Here is a 22,529-nt window from a genome sequence, read left to right as displayed (position 1 = left end):
CTCATGCTCCTGAAGTCAGATTCTTTTCGTCAGGAATCTTCATTGTGTTGTGAGTATCCTCATTGCCCACAACAAAGGAATAAAGGGGCAGAGCAAGCCAACAACCTTTCAGTTCCTCTGACTACTTCCTTGTCTAGAGAGAGTGTGTCTAGGTGTCCATAGGTAATTAACTGCTCTCACTTTTTTCTCCAATGGTTAATAATATAGTTAGTTGTTGTCCACTGGCATTTGTCACTTCATTAAGATTTGGCTTTATTGTACAAACCATAACAAAAATATTTTCTGAAGCTTGGATGTCTTCCCGAGTCACTTGCCCAGACATTTTTCTGCCCATCTTCTATCCCAAGCCACATGCTAATGTGCAGGAACAGAGGCTTCACTCACTGAATATCCGAAGAGCACTAGCATTCTACATCCAGCGCATGAAGTTTTTCAAGAACTCGAATCAACTGTATGTAGAAAATGAAGGGACTTCAGGTCTTTTTACAGTGCATTTCTTTCTGAATCATGAACTGCATCTGTACCTGCTACAACCTGGTCAAAGTCCTAGTCCCAGCTATTATGATCCACTTAACATGAGCTCAAACCTTGTCAGCCACCTCCCTGTCCTAGATGCCCATCCAGAAGATCTGCAGATCTGCAACCTGGTCTGTAGTACACACATTTACAACCCACTGTGCCATCACTTAGCACACCAAAGAGGACAGTGCTTTCGGTAGAGAAGTTTGCTAATTCCCTTATTCTGACCCTACCTCCAGGGCAAACCTTGGGAGTCACCTAAGTGGAATAAATATGAACAAGCACTCAACAAAGAAAAAAATTACTCACCTTCTTGTAACTGTTGTTCTTTGAGGTGTGTTGCTTACACCTTTCCAATATCCACATTCATTCTCTCCTGTCAGAATAGCTGACAAGAAGGAAGTGAAGGGTCAGGCCAACAGGGTTGTATATTGAGTGGCATGAAGGGGCCACTCCAAAAGGCTCCTCAGCCAACCCAATGAGAACTGCTAAGGGGAAAAGTTTTGAATGTCCGTGTTTACAGCATGCACACACCTGATTGGAATGGAGTAGATGTGAACAATACACCTCAAAGAATAACTGTTTTTTTCCACTGGCAAGCTCCTGGTTGAAAGTACTCCAATCTTCATTACTTCTGTGTATAGATAAGCTCTGAGCTGATAATATTGTTAAGTCATGAGTAACATCAAACTGAAATAAATCCTTTATGTAGGTTTAGAGTATTTTTTTTAAAGTGAGCTAAATCACAGAAGGCAATTTACTATTTCTGAAAACTCCACAACACTCTGAAGGAGTCTGGTATCATAGAATCCTAGAGATGGAGGGAACATTAGGAGTTCATGTAGTCCAGCCCCCTCTCTAAAGCAGGATCAACCCTAGCTAAATCATCTCAATCAGGACTTTGTCAAGCCAGGACTTTAAAACCTCTAGGGATGGAGATGCCACCACGTCTCTAAATAAAATATTTCAGTGCTTCACCACCTTCTGGTGAAATAATTTTTCCTAATATCCAACCTGCGTGTCTCCTTCTGTAACTTCAGACCCATTGCTTCTTGTCCTGCCATTCGTCACTATGGAGAACAGCTTCTCTCTATCCTCTTTAGAGCCCCCCTTCAGGAAGCTGAAGGCTGCTATCAAATCACCTCTTACTCTTCTCTTCTGCAAACTAAATGACCCCAAATTCCTTAGCCCCCTAATAATTTTCATTGCCCTCTGCTGAACCCGTTCCAATGTATCCACATCTTTTCTGTACTGCAGGACCCAGAACTGTGTGCAGTGCTCCAGATGTGGCCGCACCAGTGCCAAATAAAAGGGAATAATAACTTCTCTAGATCTACTGGAAATGCTTTTCTTAGTGCATCCCAGTATGCCATTAGCCTTCTTGACTGCAAGGGTGCACTGTTGACTCATATCCAGCTTCTCATCCACTCTAATCCCCAGGTCCCTTTCTGCTGCACTGCTATTTAGCCAGTTAATCCCCAGACTGTAACAATGCTTAGGATTCTTCCGTCCCAAGTGCAGGACTCTGCACTTGTCCTTGTTGAACCTCATCAGATTTCTTTTGACCCAATTCTCCAATTTATTAAGGTCACTCTGGATCCTATCCCTACCCTCCAGCATATCCACCTCTTCCTCTAGCTTAGTGTCATCCACAGATTTGCTGAGGGTGCAATTCATCCTCTCATCCACATCATTAATAAAGATGTTGAACAATACTGGCCCTAGGACTGATCCTTGGGGTGCTCCGCTTGAAACCGACTGTCAACCAGGCATAGAGCCATTGATCACTATGCATTGGGCCTGACTGTCTAGCCAGCCTTTCTGTCCATCTTACAGTCCTATGTATCCAATCCATACTTTCTTAACTTATGGGCAAGAATGTGGTGGGAGACTGTATCAAAAGCTTTGCTGAAGTCAAGGTATATCACATCCATTGACTTTCCCATGTTCCCAGAGCCAGTTACCTCATCATAGAAGCTAATCAGATTGGCGATGCATGCCTTGCCCTTGGTGAATCCATGCTGACTGCTCTTGATCACTTTCCCTCTTCCAAGTGCTTCAAACTGGATTACTTGAGGATCCCTCCCCCCCGCCACCATGATTTTTCTGGGGACTGAGGTAAGACTTGACTGGTCGATAGTTCTCTGGATTGTCCTTTACTTTTTTAAAGATGGGCACTATATTTGTCTTTTTCCAATCATCTGGGACCTATCCCAGTCTCCACAAGTTTTCAAAGATAATAGCCAAAGTCTCTGCAATGACATTTGCCAATTCCCTCAGTACCCTTGGAAGCATTGAGTCTGGACCCATGAATGTGTGTGCATCTAGTTTTTCTAAATAGCTCTTAATTTGTTCTTTCCCCACTGAGGTCTGCTCACCTCGTTCCCATAGTGCCATAGTCTGGGAGCTGACCTTATATGTGAAGACTGAAGCAAAAGAAGCATTGAGTACTTCAGCCTTTCCCACAGCATCTGTTACTAGGTTACCTCCCTCATCCAGTAATGGCCGCACACCCTCCCTGATAACCCTTTTAGGCTATGTCTACACTAGAAGCATCTAACGACAGAAGTTACTGTCAGCAGGGAAATCTGGACAGAACCTCTGTCGACAGATTGCATCTATACACAACTTGCTCTGTCGACAGAGAACTGCCAGAGTGCGCTGTCCTCTGGTGCCAGAAAGCGGAATGGCCGCTCTGCAAAGAGGGCTGCCCAGCAACCAGAAGCCCTGTCTATCCACAGAAGTGTCCACATTGTACTTCCGTTAACAGTACTCTGTCGAGAGATTATTATCCCTCAAAAATTTGAGGAATAACACTGTCAAGGAAAATGCAAAGTTCTGTCTAAACTCTGTTGACAGAATGCCTTAAGTGCGTAGATACTCCCTGCGTTATGTCAACAGAAGGCCCTACAGTCTGTCGACATTGTAGTGTCAAGAGAAGTACAGTGCAGCCACTTCTGTTGATAGATAGGGCTTCCGGTTGCCGCTTTGCAGAGCGGGCCATTCCGCTTTCTGGCACCAGAAGGCAGTGCAGTCTGGCAGTTCTCTGTCAACAGAGCAAGTTGTGTGTAGATGCAATCTGTTGACAGAGGTTCTGTCGAGATTTCCCTGTCGACAGTAACTTATGTCAACAGATGCTTCTAGTGTAGACGCCTCAAATTTTTGAGGGATAATACTGTCGAGGCAAATGCAGAGTTCTGTTGAGAGAATGCTTTAACCGTGTAGGTGTTCCCTGACTTATGTCAACCAAGGGCCTCTTCTGTCAACAAACTCTCTAGTGTAGACCCAGCCTTATTGTTAAAATGCCTGTAGAAACTCCTGTTGTTGCACTTCACATTCCTTGCTAGCTGCAGTTCTAATTGTGCTTTCACTTTCCTGGTTACTCCCCAGCATTCTTCAAGGATGACTAGCTTTGCTTGAACAGCTAACAACCATCAATATCAGGAGAATGGAGCTCACCACACAGGAACTCAGGGAATTGCAGCTAACAGGGTGCAAATAATTGGATGAAAGAGACCTTGAAAAGCCTGGGCTATTTAACACCTCAGTTACCAGCACCTGTTGATTTGACTGAGGCAGTTAACCTCCTTAATTGTCAACACTTCATGAATTAACAGAGCTAGTCAGGGCTTTTCTTCATATACAGCATTACAGTGGTGCAGTTACACAGCTGTAGTATTTTAATGAAGATGCTACAATGCTGACAGGAAAAGCTCTTCCACTGGCTTAGCTAATGCACTTCTCTGAGAGCTAGTGGTTATGTCCACTGGAAACATAACTTTCCCATTCACATGGCATGGTCTGCATAAGTGGTTGTCACTATTACTATGCTGCTCAGAAATGTGGATTTTTCTCACACTTCAGCCATGTAGTTATACCAATACAAGTCTAGTGTAGAGCTGGCTGTACCTCGCCTACTATTGCATTAGTTGACTCCAGCATTCAAATCACACAGAAAAGGGTCTCATAAAACTGAGTCTTTCCTTCCTTAGCGGTATAAAAGTTCTCATTGTTTTAATTAATGTGGGTTTTCAAAGGCTTTCAGAATTAAAATACCTGAGAAGAAAAAAGCCTTTTTAAACCTAGTTTGTTCCAGTTGTTCTTTCTCATCTATGAGTACAGGACAGCAATACATGAATATACTCATTCAACACCAGCATAAACTGTGATAGTTAACATTGAGACATTGTTTTCATGATCTCATCTTATTTTCTCTCTAAAAATCTTCTTGGAAATTTCACTACTGACTAACTTACACTTTTTCAGATTTCAGCAGAAGGAAAGTGACTTGTAGAATGCAGGAGAGTTGGCTTGCCATTTTATTACTGCTGGCGGAAAACCACTTCTAATATAACCCTTTTATTTAAAAGCAAGTGTCAAGTCCTCTGTGGTAAATGAAAATTACAGGATGCTAAAGCTTGATAACACAGCACTTTAAAAAGGCACATGTTTTGCTATCTAATTGCAGCTCAGTATAATCAAGTTCTGTTATAACCGATTTCAAAATTTGGAGTGATTAAGATCTTTAGATTAATTTTTTAGATTAATTAAGCTTCTTTAGATTAATATTTATTACCTTCTGGCAAATAATATTTTTAATATTCTGTCTGTGCTTTTCAGATTTTCATTAACTAAGGTGACAGTGAAACAAATACACTTCTAGGCAATTTTCTAGAGTATTCTACCTTACTTCATGTGAAGCATGACACCAGAACGATCAGTTAGCTGTTGTTTTATTTGGTAACTGGAGGGTAGTTTTGGGGGAAAGAATTTAATGACACATCGTCCAATCCTACAACTGTATCCACTCAGGCAGGCCCTGTGTCTGTCTGGAGGCTCAGTTAAGTCATTATTGTGCAATGTTAGCAGAAGTATCCATTAGTGAGAGAGTTGCACACTTCCAGGTTTGGGACCACAGATAATATAATCTCTTATTTTATTCTATGCCTTTTGAAAATATTTTTAGGATCTACATTTTCTAGTAAAACTCTCCTCTTCTTAGCTACTGTGGTGGATTTGTCCATCACAAAACTAGTCATATGAAACATATTTCAAAATTTTTGATTGTATCAAATGTGGATTGTAATCAACTAATCTGTTTAATACGGAAGACCAGAAGAATTATGTTTTTATACAGGTAAATAGTCCATCTTTCAGCAGTTACTGTTATGCACACAATAGGTTTGTGTACACCAGTCATTTATACATGTACGATGAGTACGCTTTCTGAAAATGTTCAGTCTTGCCATGAATAACTTGGAGGTGATGGCCATTTTGGTAACTGGCAAATAGGGAAGCAAACTTTATGATAGAACATTTCATAAGTAAGAATACTTTATCTTCAGGCTGATCTATTTAAAAGTTATTCCTAGAGTGAGGCCTGCAAAGAGGGGCACTTAAAGGTCATGCACTTTTGCTGCTTCATGATATGTAAAAGCCAAATCTCTTTAATATTTAGTTCCTGTGTATTTTTTATGTTAGAAATTCAGGTTGTCTCTTCCTTGGAATGCCCTTTGGAATGCTCAAGAGATAGTGAGACTGTGGTATCACAAGTATAAAAGATGTGAAATCTAGCTAAATAAACTTATATTAAAACTGTTTTTAAATGTTAGCATATTTTTAGCTAAAACAAAGAATTTCTCACCTTGTCCTTTTCAATTTAGGGCTGGTACACCTACCAGAACACTGTTAGATTATCCAAGAAATCCTATTAAAACAAGACTGGATGTTCTTGACAATTCTAAGAACAAGCAGAAATAAAAAGAAATTCAGAATTTTAGATAGTTTGTCATAAAGAAGCAAAAAGTTTCATCTTTACGTTTGGGCTAGACCACCACAAAGGAAATCTGGCAGGATAGAGGGAGAGAGAAACATCCACATATTTTCAGAAGATGGGCATTTTTTTTAAAGAACTGAGATGACTAGGCACCTTCCCTCTACTAAAGGCAATCAATGTGAAGTAGTGTAGTTTTGAAGAGTTCTTTACATGATGCTTACCTATATGTGTAAATATGTGAATGCTCTTCTTACTTTCTTCTTCTCTTTCTCTCCATCATAGCTGTTGATAATTTTGACTTTAAAAAATCTTTCATGGTTAAGTGTAATCAAAACTTATTATTAAAATTGTTCATCAAGCAAGTGAGATTTTTAAAACTACCTTAAAAATAATTACAGATAGTGAGATTTTCCTCAGGCCTGCAGTTCCTTTGGCATCCCACCCACCATCAAAATTCAGGCACATATATTCAGTGTAATATCTCCCTGCAGGTATTTTCATTCCACCACTCAGCTTGGTGTGTTGATCAGGGTTTGAGCTTTATTGTTTTGTCCAGCATCAAGAAAGAGACGTGTCTCACAAGTAGGCTATTTTCACTGCTCTGCTTGCTCTCAATCTTATTTTCCCACAAGACACAGGGAATACCATAAATCAAAAGTCCACAGTTGCAAAAATATGAGCCCGCTTTTGCAGTTCTGTTTTGGTTCTCTGGAATTTTACAGGGTAATGGCTGACTGGGCTACTGTGATTCTCCAGGATACTAAAACAGTGATACTCAAACTAAGGCTCATGAGCCACAAGAATGTATCTCCTATGACTCTTTGAAGAACATGCTGTTAAGACATTGTATTATTTAATTAAAGTCATTAACCAGTCATAATACTTGCTCTATGTTATTAACCAATTAAATTATCACCTTGTAGTATGCTAGTTTATTTGCTGTGAGAAAATATGTACGGTAGGTTAACATGGATATCAATCTTATAGCTGTACTGAGAGGACTGAAGAGTGAAAGAAGCAACAGTGGTGGGTGGCCACATTGCACCTTGGTAATTGTGGAGTTTAAGACACTAGGGCTACGTCTACACGTGAAGCCTACATCGAAGTAGCTTATTTCGATGTAGCAACATCGAAATATGCTATTTCAATGAATAACGTCTACACGTCCTCCAGGGCTGGCAACGTCGATGTTCAACTTCGACGTTGGGCAGCACCACATCGAAATAGGCGCTACGAGGGAACGTCTACACGCCAAAGTAGCACACATCGAAATAAGGGTGCCAGGCACAGCTGCAGACAGGGTCACAGGGCAGACTCGACAGCAAGCCGCTCCCTTAAAGGGCCCCTCCCAGACACAGTTGCACTAAACAACACAAGATCCACAGAGCCAACAACTGGTTGCAGACCCTGTGCCTGCAACATGGATCCCCAGCTGCCGCAGCAGCAGCCAGAAGCTCTGGGCTAAGGGCTGCTGCACACGGTGACCATAGAGCCCCGCAGGGGCTGGAGAGGGAGCGTCTCTCAACCCCTCAGCTGATGGCCGCCATGGCGGACACCACTATTTCGAAGTTGCGGGACGCGCAATGACTACACGGTCCCTACTTCGACGTTCAACGTCGAAGTAGGGCGCTATCCCCATCTCCTGATGAGGATAGCGACTTCGATGTCTCGCCGCCTAACGTCAAAGTTAACTTCAAAATAGCGCCCAACACGTGTAGCCGTGATGGGCGCTATTTCGAAGTTAGTGCCGCTACTTCGAAGTAGCGTGCACATGTAGACACGGCTTAGATGTGTAAGACAAAGCAAGAAGACATAGGACATTGTCAATTAATTTCACATAAGCCACCATGCAGATATCAAATGAAATCATTTTCATTCATTTTGAACAGGAATGGATTCAAGCCAGTGACGAAATGGTGAAATACTTAATCTTTTGCTCCTATCAGTTGCTAATCCCTGATTCATCCAGTACTTTGGTCTTCTGAGGGTTTTTTTTTTTTTTGGCTTACTGAATGTAATATTAGAATGTTTTTATTTCAGATTAGGACCCAGTAGTCTCACTGTTGGTTGCTATTCCAGAGCTAATGAAATAATAGCTTCTTTTTAATGCTGGCCCATTTTAAAATCTTAAATCAGGCTGATGGTCTTCATACAATACTGGAAGAATATATGGTTTGACTTCATGGTGCGACAGTCTAGGAAAAAACACAGAACTATTAAACAATCAATAGCATGCGTCAGGCCTGGTCTGCTGCCACTTCAAAGAAAAGTCTGCCCTCTCTAATTTGTTGAGAGTCATTTAAATGACCGTACCCAACTATGACAGAAGTGACTTTGGTTAGCTTTGTTGTCTTTGAATATTAAGAGCAGTGTGTTTTAGAATTTAGCTAGTGGTTGTAGGTGACGAAACCTAGTTCTGTTCTCTCTTAGGTACCAACTGTTAATCTCTCCTCACACCAGCCCAAATAATCTTAAATAGCATTAGGACCTGACTTTGAAAAGCTAGAGCATTCAAAATGTATAGCTGAAACTGCAGCTGTTTCAAAATATAGTGATCTACAGTTAGATTTATTAGTTAGATGTCTGATTTTAAATCTCCTAATGACCTCCTTTAAAGCTGTTGGTGTGCAAAACCTGTGAAAATAAGGGTATTTTAGCTGTGGTACCTAAGTTCATGCACCCAAATTTAAACACATTGCTTATACTTTTTAACCTATTAAGTCTGCCCTTTGCAAATATATCTGCCCTGTGTTTGTTGAAGTGGGTTTGATAAGGACATAGGAAGCTAAATGGTAGATTTCCTGGCTGTTAGGGTTTTACACCAAGAGTGCTGTTTAGGTATATTTTCTTGTGTTAATTCTTTCCTCCTGTGTTCTGGTTAAATTGTTCTAATGAAATTAAAGACTCTTTCAGAACTCATTTTGCATCAGTAAGGAATGTTGAGATGTTATCAAGGCGCACAGAATTTAGTATCATGCATGCACAGTATAATTCATAGCCTCACCTGATCAGGAAAAATGCTGAGGACTTGTTAATGAATAAAAAAAACTCACCTGGGATCATCATCCTCATTTTCCTTCCTTACACCATCCACCACCTTTAAAGATTCCCAGGTGTAAATCCCCATATCATAGCCATTTAGGTTCAGCTAATTTAAGAGTCCAGCCCTTGGCATTTCAGAAATAGTCACTATAGAGCAATGAAAGAGAAATTTTGGACCTAAATTCTGGTTTGCACTTTCTCCCAAAATAGTAGCTGCCATAAGGCCACCAGACTGGACCTTTATAATCATTTCCTTGCTTGTTACCCTGCTTGCCTTTCCCTATCACATTAAATAAAATTAAAATTAGTTATATGTAATCATCTGTCATCTAAAATTAATTTCAATCATAGATGTTCTAGAATTACAAAAGAAACCCAAACAGCCTTTTTACTCCGCACTCCTGTAACTAACTGAAAGACAGTCAAAATATGCTTTTCTTTTAACGTGTTGGATGTTGGGGAATATTCTTTAATAGCATGAGCTCTTGTTCCTCTTCCAGAGATATAGGTCACTGCGTATTGATGTTTATAATGGAAATGCTGGTGGACTACCTGCTTACAGCAATGTTCTCTAAAACTAGCTGATGTGCCTTAAGAATATGTCAGTATTTTTACTCAAACCTCTAACAGAGGGACAGTTTGCTTTTAATGTTTCCTTGACCCTTCAGTTATCTCTTACAGAGAAGTTTGATAAACTAGATTATTGGGAGATCAGTACAGTAATCCAACCTATGGCTGGAGGTGAAACTGCTGAATCCAGATGGGTTCCCATTGATTTAATAAGCAGTTTACATTCTCTTTGGCTGAACCTCTCCTGGATATTTTCAGTGAAACCCCTTCTCATAAAATGCTTCCAACCCAAATTCGTTGGAGTGCAAGAGTGTGTGTGTGTGTGTGTGTGTGTGTACGTACATGCACACATATATTTCATTCATTTGCATGTAATAGGTGATGAAGTTATTTTCTGTGGAAGTAAAAATGAATAAAGAGAGCCATTTTCAGGGGCTAATACCTGGAGGCAAAGACCTATGATATTACATAACCCACTCTGATACTTTTCTTTGGGTTTGGAGGAGTGCTTCAGTAGGGTTAAACAATCATTAAGTAATCAATTAATACTTGGTTTCAAGTGATATTTGAAGCTTTGAATTGCTTTCACACTTTCCCATAGGCAAATATTTAAACCAGTTATAAAAGCTCAGCAGATACTCCTAGACTCCTCTCTTGCCGTTTGATTTATATTGGTTTACATTTCTTTATTGTAAGAGGGATCTGATCTCTTCCATAGGCAACTGTAATATGAGTATCTGCAATTCCTTCTGAATGTGCCAACATACAAAAGAAAAAGAAAATCAGGAGTGATACCAATGTGTAAACCGAGACAGGTTTTACCTTGGGCAGGGGGAGCTTTCCTGGAGAACAGAGTCAGAGTGCTATTTAGGTGTGGAGCTTATGTAAAGCTGGTGCAGAGGGCAAAAGCTATTATGTTTGTTGGTGACAAGTATCAGAGAGGCAACCGTGTTAGTCTGTATCTTCGAAAACAACAAGAAGTCCTGTGGCACCTTACAGACTAACATATATTTGAGAGCATAAGCTTTCGTGGACAAAGACCTGCTTCGTCTTTGCCCACAACAGCTTATGCTCCAAAATATCTGTTACTCTATAAGGTGCCACGGGGCTTTTTGTTGTTTGTTTGTTCCTGATTTTGTATAACTGACATGATTATAGATTTTTGCATAAGATCCACATCATCTTTTTCCATTTAAAATTACCTCATCTTTTCACATTAGGTGATAAAGTTTGGCATCTGTGTTTCGGAATTCTGTATGCTCCTCCTGTACTGTTCTGTATTACTTCAGCATTTTTTAAATATGCAAAGACTGCCAAGAAAAAATCACGTCATGGCCTGAAAGCTAGCTTGAGCTCCTGTGTAAACTTAGACCTACCTTTAGCTCTGTGTGTGCATGTGTATGCGCACACACTATCTTTTTGATTGTATCTGAATTCTTGACTTGGAAAAAAATCAAAGCTTGATCAGTGCCTCTTAAAACAGATTGGCTGTAGCTACACTAGCCCCCTCCTTTCAGCAGGGGCATGGTAATGAGGGATTTTGGCAGATGCCAATGAAGGGCTGCCATGAGTATGCAGCATCTCATTAGCATAATAGCGGCCGCACATGCTTTGACAGTGCCACTTTCAAAACGCATGCCACCTGTGTAGTCTGGGCCTTTCGAAATGACCTCCTGATTTCGAAAGCCCCTACTTCTCATTTGGTTTTGGGAAGAATCATAGAATCATGGAATACTAGGACTGGAAGGGATCTCAAGAGGCCATCAAGTCCAGCCCCCTACCCCAATGGCAGGACCAAGTACTGTCTAAACCATCCCTGATAGACATCTATCTAACCTGTTCTTAAATATCTCCAGTGATGGAGATTCCACAGCCTCCCTTGGCACGAAGGGGCTTTTGAAATCAGGAGGTCATAAGGAAAGGCTCCCAGCTACATGAGCATCATGCTTTCTGAAAGCGGCACTTTTGAAGCACGCACTGCCACCATTATGCTAGTGAGGTGCTGCATATTCATGGCAGTGCCTCATTAGCATCTGCCTAAATCCCTCATTACTATGCCCCTTCCAAAAGGAAGAGGATAGTGCGGCCACAGCCATTCTGTTTACAGAGTTGAAGGCAGGATGGCTTGATTTATCTCATGCTCTGGTCCCACTGTTGGAGCAAAAAATTAGTTTGTCGGTTTCAAGCTAGTTTGGGACTTCTTGACAAACAGCCAGCATTGTGCCCTCTATTTCAGAGTCTGTCAATGTTGGACCAGGCCAGTTTTGGAGCCACAGGTCTTATCACAGAAGGGGCAGGCATTGGTGGCTGTTGAAGGGGCATGGGGCAATTTTTGCTGTTCTCTCTCTTCCTCCTCTCCTCATCTGTGTTTCAGCGGGGCCTCTCAAATTGTACCACCCCCTCACGGATTACTGCTCTCCACTAGGGATGGTCCTCAGCAAGGTTCTTATAAGTGTCAACACTGAAGCTGCACCTTTTCATGTATGCCTTCAGCATGTCCATATATCGCTTCCTCTGTACCCCAATGCTCCTCTGTCCTTCCTTCAACTCTGAAAACAAAATCTGTTTTCAGAGGCTCTGATCAGACATCCAGACCATGTAACCAGTCCAACAAAGTTGTTGATGAATGATAATGGCTTCTTGTTCAGCTCTTCCAGGATGCTATAGGAAGGGGCACCCCAGCCCCCTGATCATATGAAAAGTGATCCTATGAGTTTCTCAAGTTCCTCTGCAGGATGAGGCATTTACAGTTTTAAACTAGTGTAAATGGTGGATTCCCTATAATTTGGTCTTTAAATTGTGATTTGAGGACTTGAGTATCTCAGCCAAAGGTCATGCATCTATAACAGGAGTCTATGGGAGAAGTTGTGTGGCCTGGAATGTGCAGAAAGTTCAACTAGATGATCACGGACGTCCCTTCTGGCCTTAAAACTCCATGAGTCATTAGGTCTAAAACCTTCTGCCAGGCAAACTAGATCATACAGTGCACAACCAGCAGTTTACAAACAGAGAAGCATTAGAAATTCATGTTCATTTATATCTACCCACTGTGCAGTACAAACTGTGGGCAAGCAATCCATTGCTACTTGTGCACAAACTTCAGTATAAGATGCAAATTTCTACTGTAATAATCTTCTGTATTTTCAATCACATTTGTGATAATTTGGAAATTGAGTATGTGATATGAATATGTTTCATAGAGGCTATGTCTACACTACAAGCATCTGTCGACTGTTCTGTCGAGATTTCCCTGTCAACAGTAACTTCTGTAGAAGATGCTTCTAGTGTAGACATAGCCTAAGGATTCTTTTGAAGATGGGGTTTACTTTTGAAAGGGCAGTGTCTACACTGGTTTTCTTCTTTCGAAAGAAGCTATTTCAAAATAAGAATATGTAAATGGGTGCCAGATATGCCAGTTTGCACCTTATTTGCATTTTTGATTTTCCTCATTTGCATACCTCTTTCAAAAGAGGAATGCAAGCGTAGACACAGCTGAAGTGTTTAGATGCTCCCTGTGTTATGTTGACAGAAGACTCCTTCTGTCGACAGAACTCTCTAGCATAGACCCAGCCATAATGTGTTGCAAAATAGCGGCCATATGAAAACAGCTTTATCGTTTTTGGGAAAAAAATACTTTTCCATCTAAAACTCAATTAAAAAAATCAAATATATTGTTATTTGGTAGGATTGATCAATAAATGATTCTTCAAAGTGTTGAAATTAACTTAAACATTAAAAACTAATTATGCTATAGTGTTTCTGAAACCACAGAAAATGATACTCTCAGTTTGAGTACCATTGTTTCATCTCACCACAAGGTATACGACAACACTTAAAGGTTCTACATCATACTTCATCTAAACTTACATAAAATAGGATTTCAAATTGTGTATGATATAGATGTGTGTGTTGTGTGCATACATTATATTAAAAGCAAAAACTTTATTTTTGAAAATGGCCACATGCCATTTGGCTATCAGATTTTCATAATGGACAACCCAGTGGTCATGATCCTTTCAGCAGGCCTGCAAACACATATGCAAATGTTAGGTTAGTCAAGGCTGTCATTGAGCCAAAAGTTCCATTCTACATAGTAGAGGCAGAATCCCAACTATGCTTGCTTCATAGCTGTACCCTGCCAATGCAGCAGAGCTTTCAGCAGTTGTGCTGAATTGAGGGCCTTCCTTGGCTCCTAATAACACGAGTGTTTTTAATTTTTACTGACTGATGAGAATTATGGTCGGTACTGGTTAATTATTTTTCTAACTTTTCTGAGGTTCTTGCATTTACCTCTTCCAATAAGCTATAACCAGACAGTTTTCCAAATGTCTCTGTGATAATTCAGAAAATTGCTTTTGTATTAAGAACAATAGACAACACAGTTGAAAATGTTTTGCTTATAGTCTTTCACAACACCTAAGACACCCCCATTGTCTTCTTAAAGAAAATGGGTCTGTTGTGAAACCATAATTCTTTCCCTTCTTTTTTTTGCATAAAGGGTTATTAGCTTATGATTTAAACAAACCACTTGATCTTGCTGGCACTGCACAATATGTCAGGCCCAATGTTTTGTCCTTATAATGTATTTCTGAAGTTGGTTAAATTACATACTGAAGTCCCAGCTTTGGCCTGTGCTTTTTCCATGTCTTAACATCTGCTCTTGGAAAGCTTTCTGGGTCCCAAGTAAGCTTACACAGAGCCAGGTCTTTCTTCTTTCCATCTGCCTATCTACCACACCCTTTCATCAGTTCAATTCAGTGAAAAGTAATGTCAGAAATGTACATATTTAATTTCAGTACTGCTTGTAAAAATCCAGAGGGTGGGGAGACAGGAATAAATAGCAGCAGACCTGAAATGTCTAGGAGAAGAGTCTCTGAGACAAGCATAACAAGCATGCAGCCCCATAAAATTTTTTCACAGCCCTGGGGCTGGGAGCCTAAAGGGAACTGGAGCCCCACCAACAGCTCCAGCCTTGGGGACCCAACTGGGGTTGGGAGACAGCCAGGTCATGGAGTATGTTAAATTCATATTTAAATTAAAAAATGTTATATATGAGTGAATTACAACTATTTTATGCATTAGATTTTATGAACTATTAGTAAAGTTACAAAACAATAAAATTCATATTAAGTATTAATTCTGGATTAAAATTGTTGTATTATATACAAACAAGACCTGAAAAAATATTGTAAAATATACCTAAAACATAATGGCCATGTCTACACTATCCCAAAACTTTGAAATGGCCATGCAAATGGCCATTTCGAAGTTTACTAATGAAACGCTGAAATACATATTCGGCCCCTTATTAGAATGCTGTCAGCCGCTGCAGTTCGAAATTGCCGCGGCTCGTCCAGATGGGTCCTTTTTGAAAGGACCCCAGCAACTTCGAAATCCCCTTATTCCCCTTATTCCTTATTAGAATGCCGGCGACAATTTCAAAGTTCTGCGTCCGCCGGCATTCTAATGAGGTGCTGAATATGTATTTCAGTGCTTCATTAATAAACTTCGAAATGGCCATTTCGAAGTTTTGGGATAGCGTAGACCTAGTCAATCTGTAATAAATAATTATGACTTTCTGATAGAAGTACGTTTTCTTTGGTGGCTCTGAAAGATACCAGTTTTCGTTTGTGCAGCCCTTAGTAGATTTTGGGTTTGACATTCCTGCTCTGAGAAATAAAGAATGGTGGGTGGTGAAGAAGGTAGTCTCTTTTCTTCTGTGGGAGATTCTTGTCTCGCTTCTGATTTCAAATGTTTTGTTTGGTATGAGCTTTTATTGTTAGTCAAAATAGCAGGCTTTTAACAGCTTTTGTGTCTTGTGTCTATGGTGCTTTTCAGATTAATCATATGAAAAAAATTGTTTTGCTCAATGTGATCAAATTCAGCAATTTAAAATATACCAGGTCAGTATGCATCTTTGGAAAATGAAAACAGCATAGCTAGAACTGGTGTTTCCACTCAGCTTTCCTGTCTGTCTTTACTGAAGAAGGTCAAAGGGTGAGTTCCTGTCAATCTCCCTTACTCCTTGCATCTCACAAGGAGTACAGGAATCGACTCAATCCCTGAGAGGTCGATTTTGTGCATCCTTCCAGACGTGAAAATAAACCCCAGAAGATCAACCCTAAGTGGGTCAATCATCCAGGCTAGAGCAGACATAGCCTGAGGCAAAAGAAAAATAACAAGACTACAGGGCAACGTCTACACTAGCATACCTCTTTTGAAAGAGACCTGCAAATGAGGGAAATGAAAATGAGGTGCAGATTTACATATCTAACACCTCATTTGCATATTCTTTCAAAAGACGAAAAGCCATGTAGACGCAGCTCTTTCAAAAGTAATCCCCATCTCCAAAAGAACTCTTCTTCCTGTTTTTTTGTTTTTTTGTTTTTTTTAAGGAAGAAGGGTTCTTTCAAAGATGGGGTTTCCTTTCAAAAGATGTGCGTCTACACTGCTTTTCTTCTTTCGAAAGAAGCTCTTTTGAAAGAAGAATAGGCAAATGAGGTGCCAGATATGTAAATTTGCACGATTTGCATTTTCGATTTCCCTCATTTGCATGCCTCTTTCGAAAGAAGAATGCTAATGTAGATAGCCCAGAAGAATTTTGGACAACCTGGATGAAGGTGGATTGAACTCCCTCAGTAAGAGTATGTCTGTACTTCTGGGAAGATCGATCTGGTCAGGGGTGATCTTCCAAAGTTCAATTTTGTGCATCTGGTAAAAATGGTCGGCATTCAACCCCTGTACTCCATGCTACTGTGTAGAGTTAGGGAGGTCAATGGGACAAACACACTCATCGACCTTCCTTACTTAGGATAGTCAGGTAAGTCAATTTCCTATATGTCGATTCTAGCTATACAATTGCCGTAGCTAGAATTGCATATCTGAAATTGACTTATTTCCCTAGTGTAGACCTAGCCTAATAAAGAGTGTGAGGGGGAGATGATTGAGAAAGCCAGTCCAACTTCATAGAGTTCCTCAAGGTCCAGAACATGCTGTGAATATGTAGTGAGGTTCATGTTTGTCAGCATTACAGTCCTCTCATTAAATAATATCAATTTCCTCTCGTGAACAGTAAAAAAAAAAAAAAAAATCTTTTGATGATGCATTCATATCACTATCTTAATTCTGAACATACATGCATAATTATGAACCAGTTACATAACTAGCCAAATGAATTCTTAGGAAAAGCCAAATCAAAACTAGCATTAATTAGGAATAAATAAAGTGAGTCAACAGTGTGATGCTGGTGCAAAAAAAGCAAACGAGATTGCTCACTACACTACATTGACACGAGTGTAGTGAGCAAGACATGAGAGGTCATTCTTCCGCTCTACTCTATGCTGATTAGATCTTAATTGGCATCACGTTTCAAGAAAGATATGGAGAAGCTGGAGAAGATCGAGAGAAGAGCAGTAAGATTAAAGTTCTAGAGAACATGAGGTATGAGAGAAGACTGAAAGAACTGGGCTTGTTTAGTTTAGAAAAGAAAAGACTTGGAGGGGACATGATAATGGTTTCAAGTACTTAAAGGAGTGTTACAAGGAGGAGGGAGAAAAATTGTTCTCCTTGGCCTCTGGGGATAGGACAAAGAGCAATGGGCTTAAACTGCACCAAGGAATGTTTAGATTAGACATTAGGAAGATCTTCCTTACTGTCAGTCTGGTTAAACACTGGAAAAAATTAACTAGGGAGGTTGTGGAATCTGCGACACTGGGGATTTTTAAGAGCAGGTTAGGTATCAGGGATGGTCTAGATGATGCTTGGTCCTGCCGAGAGGGCAGGGAACTGAACTCGATGAACTCTCATGGTTCCCTTCCCGTTCTGTAAATCTATGATTTTATGAAAATTAGATACACAAGTTGCATACAGTCAGTGCTCCTGTGCCAGCAACTCCAGCACTGGCTCCTGAGATATGCAAGGACTTGAGTACAGCAAAATTGATGAATCACCATCTCATTAATATTGTTCTTTAATGTTTAAGTTGAATTCAGATATTTCCAATGAAATCACTGAATTGCTCATAATTACATGTATTCAAAAGATTATGTGTTATAAATGTACCCATCACTATTTGGCACAGTTGTATTCTAAGAAAAAGCTTAACAGAAAATCATGTGGGTGACTATCACTTCTCTCTCTGCACGATAAGAGATGGTTACAGTTCAGTGAATTAGTTCCTTAGCACATTATAGTGGGTTAGCTATTTTCCACATCTCCGAGGCATTATTAGGAGACTTATTTTTCTGGTTTGCTTTTCATGAGTAACTTAGCAGTTTAGTAAAAATATACAATTAAGAGAATTACTAAATGAAATGGAGTAGATTAAGATTAGCAAACTGTAATAATGCAGCCTCCAAATAATTCAGTTCTTTCTGGTTTTGGAATTTAGATCTTACTACCCTTCATGGGGAGCCTTGGCCCAAATATCAGCTGCTGAGATCAGTGTGCCCACCTAATAATACAAATTCATCACAGATGCTTCAGGTCAAGATCAAGCCAGCCCTTGGTGTTAGTGTTGCAAACTTGTAATGTGACTAGAAATGGATTGGTGGATGCTGAAACTCTTAATTAGGGAAAGGTTTGTTGCCACAATGATTGTATCTTGGCAAGTAGCGAACTGACATAAGCCTTTTGCTTGTTGAAGTTGGCTGTGTGCTTATTTAGTTGAGGTTACTCTTTGTTACTAAACAGATGGTTTTGTGGTTGGCACACACCCTTTTCCCCCTTCCCAATTAAAAACAAAATGCTTACCCAGATAATTCTGATTGTAGAACCATCCAAAGGAAATGGAAACGAGGGATATATTATACACCTTGGCTTCCCTGCCCCCTTTTCCAGATAGTGTCCAGTTTCCTTGTTGATGTTTCTTTCTGCTTTTCACCACTACTTACGTACTTTTTTTTTCTTGCATTTTTTTAACCACACTACTTTTTCCATTCTATGGAATTTTTCTCTGTCCAGTTTCAAGTCAGACAGAGCATCTGATCTGTTTTGCACAAAAATAATACACCACCACAGACAGGAAAAGCCTGGTTTGGAGGAATGAAACTGGCTATTTTATGTATGTTAACCAGTTTACAGTGAGTTTCATTTTAACTTTGTGTCACTTAAGGTCGCTTCCATTTTCCTGATCTCTTGGCAAATTCACTTCCACACATCATGAGCTAAGAATTACAATTTTGTTTCAAAATCAGATTTCTAATGTTAATGGTTAAGATTTCTGGTAAAAGTGAAACCTTTATTTTTAGAACTAAAATGTTTGATAAAAAGAAAATTGAATTTTTTTTTAAAACAAATACATCTGATTAGAGAGAGAGAGGTGCTAGGTCACCCTGGCAGATGGATCGGTAGACATACCAAATTGTTTTTTTTCCTTACCGTACAACTTTCAGTGCTTGCCTTGACAGTATCCCGTCTAAATCATAGTTGTAAAAAGCTGTCGGTGGAAGCTGAGTTTAATGTAATGTTAAGAATTTATTTAAGGCGTGTAGAATAGGTATGGCCACTTGTTCACTTCAGTGCAGTTTTTCAGGTGTAACTCAGAAAATATTGCTTACCCGTAGACCATTTTAAGATCTGTATTCTTCCTGTTGGAGACATGTTTTAAAACACTGCTGTCTCTCAATGCTGCGCCCTCCCTGAGGAGTTGTTTACAACTGAGGCCTTGATTAGGGCCCTCTAAATTGAAGAGTTTGCATGCAAGAAATTCTTGTGTGTCCTGAGATGTTTGCAAAATTATTAAAATAATATCTGGTAATGTTTCTCTGTTAGAACACATTGATACTTGATGGGCTATTTGTGTGTTAACACTGTTAATTAACACCATTGTAAATTGTATGTAAGGTAGGACTCAAATATTTTTTCTATTAGAGCCTTGGGTAAAACATAACTAGGAGGGAACATCTGTGTAATGTTTGCACAAAAATTTACAATCATGTTCTGAATTTGAATCATTCACATACTTTCAAACAACACATAGAGCAAGAACAATGTTCAATCATCCCTGCCTATCCTGGGCTGATTTTCCAATATCCTCTGTGGTGTTAAGTTCTGTAAGATAGCCCTCACTAGTTGCTGTTTTATTGAAGAGTTCTTTGATTTGGCCCCATTTATGTGTTCGTCCAGCTGCACAGTGACACTGTGTCACAGACTATCTAGCTTCATTCTTACCATACATCTCATTTATTTCTCTCTCTTTTCTGGATAGTTCTGGAAGTAAGAAATGTCTGAGTTCTATGAAATATCTTCGCATTTATTGTAAATTAATTCCATTTAATACCTAGTATTTTCCTGAGATGTTTGCCTCTGAATGCATTAATACATGTTTTTATACCTTGGTGAGATTTACAGAGTTCACTTAAATATGTTAAGGTGACAATAACATTTCAGTCAAAGATTTGTAATTTGGTCTTTAAATTGTAAATTTTCTGTCATCAAATCATGTGAATCAACTTATATTAAGGTATTAAAACGTCACTAAAAAGTCAAGCATAGGCATCATATGTATGCAGATGATACTTGTACCTTCTTTCCTTCAGTTTTTCTCCCTTATATGCACTATACGTATACTTACACATGTATTTACATGCCTACATGCAAAAGCTTGGCTCTAATCTCAATTGTGATGTCCAGTACATTTATATTCATTCTGTCGTGCTCTTTTTTTTTCTGTCTTTCCTCTTGTCTCCCTCCTCCCCCTCAAAAACCAAACAAACCAAAAAATCTTAGGTAGAGGAGTTGATGATGGCCATGGAGAAAGTGAAGCAAGAACTGGAGTCTATGAAAGCAAAACTGTCCTCTACCCAGCAGTCTTTAGCTGAGAAGGAGACCCATTTGACCAACCTACGAGCAGAGAGGAGGAAACATTTGGAGGAAGTCCTGGAGATGAAGTGAGTGTTTCCATTTCTTATGCCTGCACTGTATTGATGTTTCCTCACTTACGTGTTTTTTCATCTAATGAAAGTTACCATATTGCACTTCTCACCAGAGAATTGACTGTGTTCTCACTCAGTTTCAAAGGAACCATCTGACCAGGAGCTGTGTACATGACTAAGGGATAGATTGTGTATTTTTAATTTGGAATGAAAGGTATTTTTTCTTCCCTTGTCACCCACTTTTTTCCCCCCTATACATTGTTGGTATTATTTGCATAAGTGCCCAGAGAACCTAAATCAGAATCATGGACCCATTACCCTGTGTGCTTTTGTATGAATTGTCAGGAAGACATGGTCCCTGCTTTGAAGAACATATAGTGTAACATAGGGCAAAGCAATAGTAAGTGTAGCAATGAGTAAAAGGGAAGGGAAGACAAGGATAAAAGCAAGTATAGGAAGGCAACAATAATCTTCTGAATCGAAGCACAGCGGGTTTATTGCCAGATGAAGATTTTTCAGTCATGTGACCAGTTCATTGGCCCTGCTGAAACTGAGCTGAAGTTGAGTGTGAACTTGGGTATATTTTTCACTGTCACTCCCCACACACGGCATATTAAGTATGGCCAAGAATTGAAGTGCGCAGGAAGGATGAGGAATTAGATTTTGAAGACTTAAATACTTTCTAAATTCTGACCTCCCTTACAGATAAATGGTTATCTTTAGTTTAGGGAGGCAAGAACCATTCAGTGCAGTGAAGGATAGCACTGCCAGCAGTTCATTAAAAACACTTTCAATTGTTTTGCCAACCTTGAAGAGAAGGAATATTTTTATTGGCAGGATGTGCAATAGTTTCTCCACTGTGGTTTTGTGAGCCATTGTTTATTTAGTTAACTTTTCTGTGTTAACTTCTTTCCTTTTTTGAAAAAAGAAAAGAAGTGATAGAAAAACAGCTCTTATGAAATGGAAAGAGAGGTGGTTCAGCTCTTAAAGATCTGACTTAAGAGCCCACACTTACAGGCTTCATATTCAGCTACCTAATACAATCTGACCTAAATCTGGCAAGACTGCACTGCTTAAAAACCACACTTTTTATTTTTTATAAAATATTTATTGAACTATAAATTTCACTGCTTTGAGAACTGGTGCATTGGGGGAAGGGAAGAATAGCTCTTAAGATGTGGGAATCCAAAGCAACTTGAGATATATCCCGTATCCAGTCTTCTGGCAACACTCTTCCTTGCCAAATTGCTGTGCCAAGGCTTCTCATTAAAATGTATACAATAACGAGTATATCTTGAAATGTACTTGGAATTGTGGGTCTATAGTGCTTTTAATAGTGATGGAGGCCCGTGGAAGGGAGAGGAGGGGAAGTCCTCTCCTGAATGAACATGAACAAAATTCTGTAGGAGTACTCCCACGTTTCCCTGCTGGGGACACATCAACAGTCCAATTCTTCAGTTGCCCATTCTCATCAGTTGCTCTGGCATCTCCCATAAACTACTGACCATTGCCAATACCTGCTGCTGCTCCTAACCAGTCCTGGAACGATGGCTTCTTTTCTATACTCTCTAGATTAGGGAGTGTCTAATGATGAGCACTATTGCAACAAGCTGCAGCAATGCCACTGTAATGCAGACACTTGCTACAGCAGTGGCAGGGGCTTATGTCACTGGACTAAATCCACCCCCTTGAGAATTCTTCCATTGACCTATTATGTTTCTATTGGGGATTAATCATATTTCTTGGGG

General features: G+C 39.7%; 1 protein-coding gene across 10 annotated transcripts in view; it reads left to right on the top strand.

Moving 5' to 3' along the window:
- Positions 1 to 22,529, top strand: part of ERC1 (ELKS/RAB6-interacting/CAST family member 1) — a 509,051-nt gene that overhangs the window by 283,641 nt on the left and 202,881 nt on the right. For all 10 annotated transcript variants that reach the window (XM_075006075.1, XM_075006082.1, XM_075006057.1 and 7 more), the window contains one exon: positions 20,636 to 20,796. In XM_075006075.1, coding sequence (XP_074862176.1) covers positions 20,636 to 20,796 — 161 coding nt within the window. The remainder of the gene's footprint in view (positions 1 to 20,635; positions 20,797 to 22,529) is intronic.

Source organism: Carettochelys insculpta, chromosome 1 (assembly GCF_033958435.1).
Source record: "Carettochelys insculpta isolate YL-2023 chromosome 1, ASM3395843v1, whole genome shotgun sequence".
Lineage (NCBI taxonomy): Eukaryota > Metazoa > Chordata > Testudines > Carettochelyidae > Carettochelys > Carettochelys insculpta.
Note: the sequence above shows the minus strand (reverse complement) of the source record. Positions and strands in the feature narration are given on the sequence as shown.